Source organism: Durio zibethinus, chromosome 3, assembly GCF_047325235.1.
Source record: "Durio zibethinus cultivar Kanyao isolate XHJ-2024 chromosome 3, ASM4732523v1, whole genome shotgun sequence".
Lineage (NCBI taxonomy): Eukaryota > Viridiplantae > Streptophyta > Magnoliopsida > Malvales > Malvaceae > Durio > Durio zibethinus.
The window spans coordinates 3,882,910-3,891,317 of NC_143164.1; the positions used below are offsets into that span (position 1 = coordinate 3,882,910).

General features: G+C 31.5%; 1 protein-coding gene across 1 annotated transcript; it reads left to right on the forward strand.

The window, feature by feature from the left end:
• The first annotated feature begins 6,020 nt into the window (after window positions 1-6,020).
• On the forward strand, window positions 6,021-7,807 carry LOC111300949 (calcium uniporter protein 5, mitochondrial-like). Its single transcript, XM_022896507.2, has 2 exons — window positions 6,021-6,923; window positions 7,156-7,807. Exons 1-2 carry the CDS (start codon window positions 6,351-6,353, stop codon window positions 7,633-7,635), a joined length of 1,053 nt encoding a protein of 350 aa, XP_022752242.1. The 5' UTR covers window positions 6,021-6,350; the 3' UTR covers window positions 7,636-7,807.
• Window positions 7,808-8,408: the final 601 nt, after the last annotated feature.

Below are 8,408 nucleotides of genomic sequence, written 5' to 3' on the forward strand. Positions count from 1 at the left end.
GAATACAGAGAGGAAGATTTAGCCTGTTCTTAGTCAAAGATTCATTCTCAAATCCAATCTTTTAGCCACTTTGTCTAACCTTAAGAAGTGCTACTTTCAGATTAATGATCCACACCAAATTTCCCTTAATATATTCAACAAAAACTGCTTTCTTCCTTCTTTAATTCGATAACAATTGAGCATTAGCTATTTGCCTCCTAACTCTAATTGAAAAGTTTAATGGTCCTTAGATCTTTGAAGGGGTTTCCAATTTAATCAATTCAAATAGTATTCACTATTCAAGTTGCAGTATGCTAATAATCATTTTTTTTTTCAAATTGTTATCGAATACCTTAAATTTTTTAAGATTAGTTAAATTATTATTTATAATAATATTTTTTGTATGAAATGCAATATTTGATAATTATTTTGATAAATTACAATATATTGATATATCATCTAATACAATAAAATATATAACTTAACGTAGATGATTCATACACTTATTTTGAAAAATGAAATCCAACGAGTTTTGAATTGATTTTTTTTTTTTTTCTAAATGAGTTTTACTTTTGCCGTTGGTTGAAGGGATTATAACTCAATTATATATTGGAAAGTGCAGAGTCCTTTGCCTTAGAAAAACTGACAAAAGCATCGATCAGCAAGAAGCATTAGACTTTCGCAATTTGGCTATGTTTCTTTTGATGCTAATGCTTTCTCTCACGTCATGAAGCATGTAGAAGGCTTTTTGGATAAAAAAAAATTTGTTCATTTCGAGTAATATAATTTATATTGATCATTACAAGTTCCATCAACATCATAATTCCCTTGATTTTATAGAAATTTCATTGTTTTTGCCTAGCCAATAATGAACAAACCATAGTTTGCCTTCTAATTTTTATTCAGTCCTTTAGAAGGAAGACACATGGCTCATTTAATTGTATTGGAAAAGCTTCCATTATCAACCAAGATTATCCTCTATATATATAACATGTTGGAAATTCTTCAAATGCTAATTTAAGCATATCCATATGAGAAGGACACATGAATCAATACCCTTTGCAAGTCATTAAATAGTTGATGTTTACCTTAATGTATGAACCCATTCATGATTTTTTTTTATATGAAAAATTATTAAATACATTGATAGTATAGTTTTTAAATTTTACAAGTGGATTAAGATGATATATTTAAAATAATTAAAAATAAAAAATAAAAACAAAACATGTGTCAATATTTTAATATCACTTGTAAAATTAAAAATTTTCACTAATAAAATATCAAAATATTATGGGTGATGATTAATTGGAGTTGCTTGATCTCGAACCCAAATTTTACAACATGTGGTACTTCCTTTTTTTTTTAGTCATTTGATCAAAACATGTTGTCATCTAAGGATGATATATCAAACGTTACTATTTTTTTTATATTGAAGGTGGGTACTAAAATTATTTCGAATCGAACTTAAATTTTATAATATGTCATGAATTTTTATTTTTGTTGGATTGAAATGTTGTTGGCATCCAAGGATGATGTATTAAGCATTGTATTCGCCTAAAAAAGTTGATAAAGAAGTTTGCTAGAAATTAAAGATTCAAACAATCAGCCAAATGGGGCTACCTCAAACACTAGCACAAGAATATATATATTTGTATGTATGGGGGAGGCTGCTTCAGTCACAAAAGGTAAAGGTTATCCCCAACAGCATCCACACAACTTTAATGGAAGAATTATGAACATTCCTTCACAAATAAGGTGAATTATAACCTTGTATTTACATTTGTCAATGAGACCTTGATAAATTAAGACAAAAAAGGCTTGTTTGATTTATTTGTAAGAAATCTCCAAACTTCATGTTAATTTTTTCATCATTCTCAATTATTTGATTTGTTCAAATTATTCAATCTGAAAATAAAAAAAAATTTATAATTACAGATATTGAGATTTAATCTCAAACTTTTTAAATAATGAATTCGGCTATCATCTTTAACTGAGATTTGTTTCTGCATGTTATTCACAATATAATAGAAAAAGAAACTCTTTGGAGGCTTAATTCGCCAAATCCAATGCCAATGTGAGCATCATCTTTAAGTTACTAGTTGGATTAAAGAAAGGATTCCGCCTAGCTCTGGATGGATTTCTTACTCTGGAGTGGCCACTTTTCTTCCATCGTCCCACAAATAATATCAAAGCCACATGTAGGAATTTGTGATGTCACTCAAGTCACTTTCAATTATCAATAAAATAACATCCAAAATCAGTATGAGAAAATAAGAAATTTAAAAAATAATTAAAAAAAAAAAGCATGCAAGCCTTCCTGCGGAATCAGAAGCTGGTTCTTAGAATCCTGAAATTGACTTAAATTAAGCTTCGTATTCATAAATTATTGGGATACTTCACATGTGAGTAAAAATTTCATATCACTAAAAAATATAATGAGATATCTTATATATATATATATATATATAAAGAGAGAGAAAGATAATTCATTAAAGTGATGTCTAACATGTACTTTTGGTGTGTTTCAATAGACTTTAAGTATGATTTATCTCTCCAACAACAGATATTAGAGTCAAAAATTTGACTTGGACGTAGCGATTATATGAAAGTGTTGCTAGGACTTACTCGTATAAAAAAACTGAGATAAGATTTGATCAATATTTATAAGTGAACAGTCACACGAAAAAATTAAGGTGAAATTTGATCAAAACTTATCACATCATTAAAAAATATAAATGAGATATTTTATATATACATAAAAATTTAAAAATTTAATAATTTAAATTTTTAAACTTAAATGATGTATAACATATATATATATATATATATATATATGAACTTTTTGATATGCTATCGTGAGCTTCAAACGAGACTTATTTCCCCTACAAAAATCTATGAATGTCATATTCTGCTTTGTTCATTCCTGTCAATTTGCAATCAGATTCGGATCCCATTTTCTGCCATGTGACGTGATTAAAGTCTTAGTACTATGCTTTCTAAGCCTAGCAAACAAAAGCTGATGCAATTGCTTTCTAATTAACCATTTTTTTTCTTAATCCTTAAGTTAAAGGGTCCATTGAAATCACATAAAAATTCAATCGGTGCCTGAGACAACAAAAGTTTCCGATCCATTATACAACAAGCGTATAGTAACTCAATTCTGCATGAAACCTGGAAGCGGTACACCTCCACATTATGCAGACAACTAGATGATATGAAAAAACATTCGAAAGTTGGATACTAAAGGAATTAGCCTTTCAGAAGAGTTATATCTACATCTAGCAATTCAGTTGGCACTCAAGATTATTGCATCATCTGATGCAATCGAATCCACTCTTTAATTTCACGTAGGGCATCTATCTTTCTCACCACCTGCTTTCAGAAACACAATGAATAATTGTAGCTGATCATCCTGCTTGCCTGACCCCACATTCCATGGGATCTCTGATTGATGAAATTCATCATTTTCATTTGATTGCATCATTTGATATAAAACCAATGTTTAACTAGTAACAGATGGTGCAAGTCTTATCTGGAAAAAAAAAAGCATGATTGATGGGATTGAACGAGGCTCGCCCCTCTTATTGCGTCATTGTTCCAAAACACCATAATTTCAAAGGACTAGTGACTGAGTAAGTGGCCCCCGTAGGAAAAAATCTGATTAGTCTTAGGTCACTTTCCATAGAAACAAAAAAAATCAGTGGGCTTAGGTGGACTAAAGCAAAATTTGCCCTATCCCTCCAATAGATAACTTGTTCTGGTGCAAAATCCCAATATATAGCGCTTCAATCTTTATAATTTGGTAGGAAAAAAAACATGTACTATAATCTGCACTGCATGATCAATGTGAGTAATTGTGGAATGAGGAATTTAAATGTAAAATTTGTGTGAATGAAATTGTATGATATTACATTTCAAGTAATGCTATTTTAGATTGTAACATGAAGGGCTTGTTCAGATCAGATCACCTTATATTTCACTCTTAACAAGCTAGGAAATTAAGTTCCCTAATTAAATTGTAAGCATGGGCGGCCAATGGAGGAAATGGTGCAGTGTCGTGGCGGATTCCCACTAGCTAAAGAGACCCCTAACTTTGGGAAGTTACCACAATGCATGGTTGCTGCTGATTGCAAGCCAATTGAGCCCACAATTCTGACCTTGGATGCTGTCTGTTTCAGGGTTGGGCTTCAAGGCAACCGTGAAATGTGGACAAAATGTGCTGGTGTTTCAAACCCGAAATAGACTCATTGCAAAGAAAAGAAAACGATCTGACCTCGCTTCCTGAAAAATATTAAACAGGAAAAAGGTGAAGGTGGCATGCACATTGCAAGTGCGAAAATGGTACTGCCACTAGTGTCCAAGAGAATCTCTCATATATTATCAACTCTCAAATGGAAATCCAACAGCATTTCTGCACTTGGGATTCCAAAACCCCAATTTGTTAGGATTCTTTAATTCTTATTCAGTGACTAACAAAAGATTCCCAGCTGCAGCATGAATTTCTTTCATTGTTTCATTGATTCTTTCTGATGTTTTATCTATCTTCTCATGTTGATAGAGAAGTGATCACGACAGCTTTGGTAAGGCTATGAATCTTTAACCCACTTGAATTAAGAATCTCCATATTCCCCCAATGTCAATTTTGAAGTAAAAAAGAAATTCATGATCATAATTCAGAGTTTGGAAAAAGAAATTTATACAAACAAGATTTGTGAAGTAATCAGGCAAGCATCAGTGCATCAGAGCCAGGAAGATCATCCAAATATTAGTGTAAATAGTGGCTTTCCAAGAAAATTGTGTAGCTAATGCCATGTGCATTAAAATATACTGATTAAATTTCCTTTTGGATAGCTGTAATTGTTGAAAACCCAAAGCCAAAATGTTGATGTCCTTCGCCTGAGACATAATCGGCGGCATTAGCTGATTTATTCCGGTTGTAATCATGGTGCCAAGTCCATATGCCGTTCACTACTTCTCATGGTCGTAAAGAGCAAAAGGCATTTCATTTAACTCTTCCCCCTAGAACTATGCACAAGTGGTGAAAACTTCTTTTTTTTTTTTTTTTTTTGGGATTACTATATAATTAAATCTACTTTTTGGGTCCATATAACTTCCATAGTTGAAACAATTTCAAGGAAACAATCTTAAAATCTATACCCTTTTGTATTTTTGTAAGGTAAGGATTATATATATAGAAAGATATCTCTTTTACTTTAATGTTCAATCTAGTATAAAAAAAAACCAAAAAAATATATAAATTGAATGAAAAATACACATTCATTAAGGTGCAAAGCATCCTATACAAGTAAGGATGAGTAATTGATTAGTTCAATTTGAAAAAAATTAATAACTGAATTATTTAATTTTCATTTAACAAATAATTGAATTGATCAAAAAATTTTAAATAATTAATCATAATCGAATTGATCAAAATCTGTTTAATTCGATTGGTTCGGTTAAATAATTAAATTTTTTTTTTATTATGAACAATTATTTAGTCACAAATTTAATTTAATAAAATTTAAATTCAAGTATTATTCAAATTAAATCATTAAAAAATTTAATAATTTCAGTAATATTTTACAAAAAAAACAAATAAAAATACTAATCTCAATTTTTTTATTCTTATTTATTAAAAAATTGATTAATTTTATCGATTTCATTGTCAATTTTAAAAATAAAAAATCAACCAAATTAAATAATTTAATCAATTCAAAAAATCAATTATAATTAAAAAAAAAACCAAACCAAATTAATCGAATTCATTCAATTTTAATCAATCCAATTAATTCAAACTAACTTTTACTCACCTCTATATCCAAGTTAAAAAAATCAAACTACTTATAATAAAATTTCAAATATTCTATAATTTCTTCTCTAATTTTTCGGTTGTGATTTAAATAAAAATTACATCGGTAAAATTTTTAATCATAAATTCTCAAGCGAACAGTAAATCTGGACACTAAAACAAAAAAAAATATTACTACTAATATTAAAGAAAGGAAATATAAGAAAAAAAACATGAAACTAACATAAAAATTAACCCAATTCAGTTATAAAAGATAAATGATATAAAAAAATATATAATTAATATTATTTAAAATTATAATAATTACATATAAATTATTAAAATAAAAATTATTTTATATTTTTATATCACATCAATTAAAACATAAAATTTTTATATAAAATAATTATAAATATATAAATTTTAATGTTTCACGTTATGCAAATTACCATAAAACCCTGTAGATTCTGCTCAAAGTTCAGACACTATAAATATAGATCCTCCTCCACACCTCCTCAACACGTTACTACCAGAATCCTCTCCTACTCAAAACTCTGTGTTTTTGTTTCTTCTTCTGTCGTCAATGGCGCTTCGGAAAACGCTCGCGACGCATCCTTTGAGTTTTTACGGAACTACCTCATCGCTAGTCACAGTAGAAAACTCTCCGATCTCACTCCACACCATACTCCGTCGCGAGTACGTCGCCTCGACGGAATCAGGGGAGAGAGGATTCTTCCCACGGTTCTTCCACCGTAGAGCTTCGGGACAGTCGTCTCTGGGATTCCCAGAGTTTTTGTCGGTACCTGTGGGGGAAAAACTTAGAGAAAAGCTCCGAGTTATTAACATTACCGGAGATCGCCTTCGGTTAGATGGACTTACTCCGCCTCCGTCGCCACCTACAGATACCGCGGCCGGCGAATCGTTGGCTAAGATTTCGGTTGAAGATGCAAGGAAGGTATTGAGGGTTTATCAAATCGAGAAGCTTAAAGCGAAGCTAAGAGAGATTCCAAAGAGTTCGATTTCTTATTATGAGTTTGCTCAAGTCTGCCTTGAAGCATGCGGAAGCGAAGCTCAAGCTCTAGAGCTCGCCAAAATGCTGGATCAGTCTGGAAACGTCATCGCTTTAGGAAACGCTGTTTTCCTCCGACCCGAACAGGTATAAATAGAAAGCTTCTCACCGACCATCTGTTTTTTCCTTTTGGAATAAGCCGTTATTTCGCAAACTGATTGGAAAAGTGCGTTACACGCGCTGTTGAAAAGAAAGTCACGAAGTGGGTCTGGTTCAGCAGAAATGGTCAGCGGCGGCGGACCTTTGAGCTATAATGGACCCACTTTCTTAAAATATTATGTGCATTTGAATTGAATATTGACCAACTTTTGTTCGGCAGGTGGCTAAGTCAATGGAGACCATAATTTCTGAATCGATGGCCCTCCCAAATGACCCGAGAAGAAAAGAACTGGACGAAATGGTGAAACAAAAGGATCGAATAGACAAAAAGGCCAAGTCTCTGGTTCGTGGTGAGCTTTTTTGTGGGCTGGGGTTCGTAGTGGCCCAGACACTTGGATTCATGAGGCTTACGTTTTGGGAACTGAGTTGGGATATTATGGAGCCCATATGCTTCTTTGTCACATCCCTTCACTTCGCCTTGGCGTATGGTTTTTTCCTCTGGACTTCCACCGAACCCTCATTTGAAGGCTACTTTCAACGCCGATTTAAAGCCAAACAAAAGAAACTCATGAAGGTCCACAGCTTTGATATTGAAAAATATAATGAACTTCGTCAGGCTTTTTATCCCAACTTCTCTGTTGGCTTGCCGAACTTGGACCGTTACTCGACCTTAAAACATGAAGAGCAAGCATTCCTTTAACGCTCGTGCAAAGGAAAGGAGTGGACTTTGATATTTGAATAATTTCCTTTCAAGTGTCGGTCAAATTTTATGTATATACATGTACTAAATGGTTTTTGTATGAGGCCCATGTGCAGGTATGGATTAGAGAACATGATATATAATAAATAAATAAATATTTATTATTATTCAATTCGTTTATATCAAACTTAAATTATAAACAAATAATTAATGAATTCGAATAAAAAAATATTATTTATAACGAATTAAAAATAAATATAAATAGTATTTTTGAATATATAATATTTGAATTTGTTTAAATTTTAATAAATAATTGTAGATATTCAAATCTATATTCAAATTTTTTATTTGTTTACCCCAGTTTTTAAGGCCAGCCTTGGGTTAGCTCCTCCTCAATCGATCTTGTAAACTAGTCCACACGTTTCTTCTCATGTGGAAAAGGGTACTTGTAAAGAATACTAAATTTTTTACTTTGTATTTTAATTTCTTTCTTCACATTTTTCATCATCCCAACAACCTCCTGAAAATTTAATTCAATAATCAGTGTACGTACCTTATGTTTAAAGGAACGAATTCAAAGTTCCTCATTTACAGAACATTGGAAGCTTCAGTTTCCACCATCTATAATTATGTAGAGTCTGATTTTGTTTTTGACAATTTGATAAACCATGATTCTGAATAACCAATGTATGTCTTACGTGTTTGGGTTTTGGTGTTACTTTCACATCGGATTATCAGTTCAGGGCTGTCCTTCTGTACCATTTTAACTATAT

Excerpts from the sequence above, each read along its gene's own strand:
- LOC111300949 (XM_022896507.2), top strand. The coding sequence starts at position 6,351 with ATGGCGCTTCGGAAAACGCTCGCGACGCATCCTTTGAGTTTTTACGGA. Across the intron at positions 6,924-7,155 it reads TTTTCCTCCGACCCGAACAG|GTGGCTAAGTCAATGGAGAC; the intron begins GTATAAATAGAA and ends TTTGTTCGGCAG.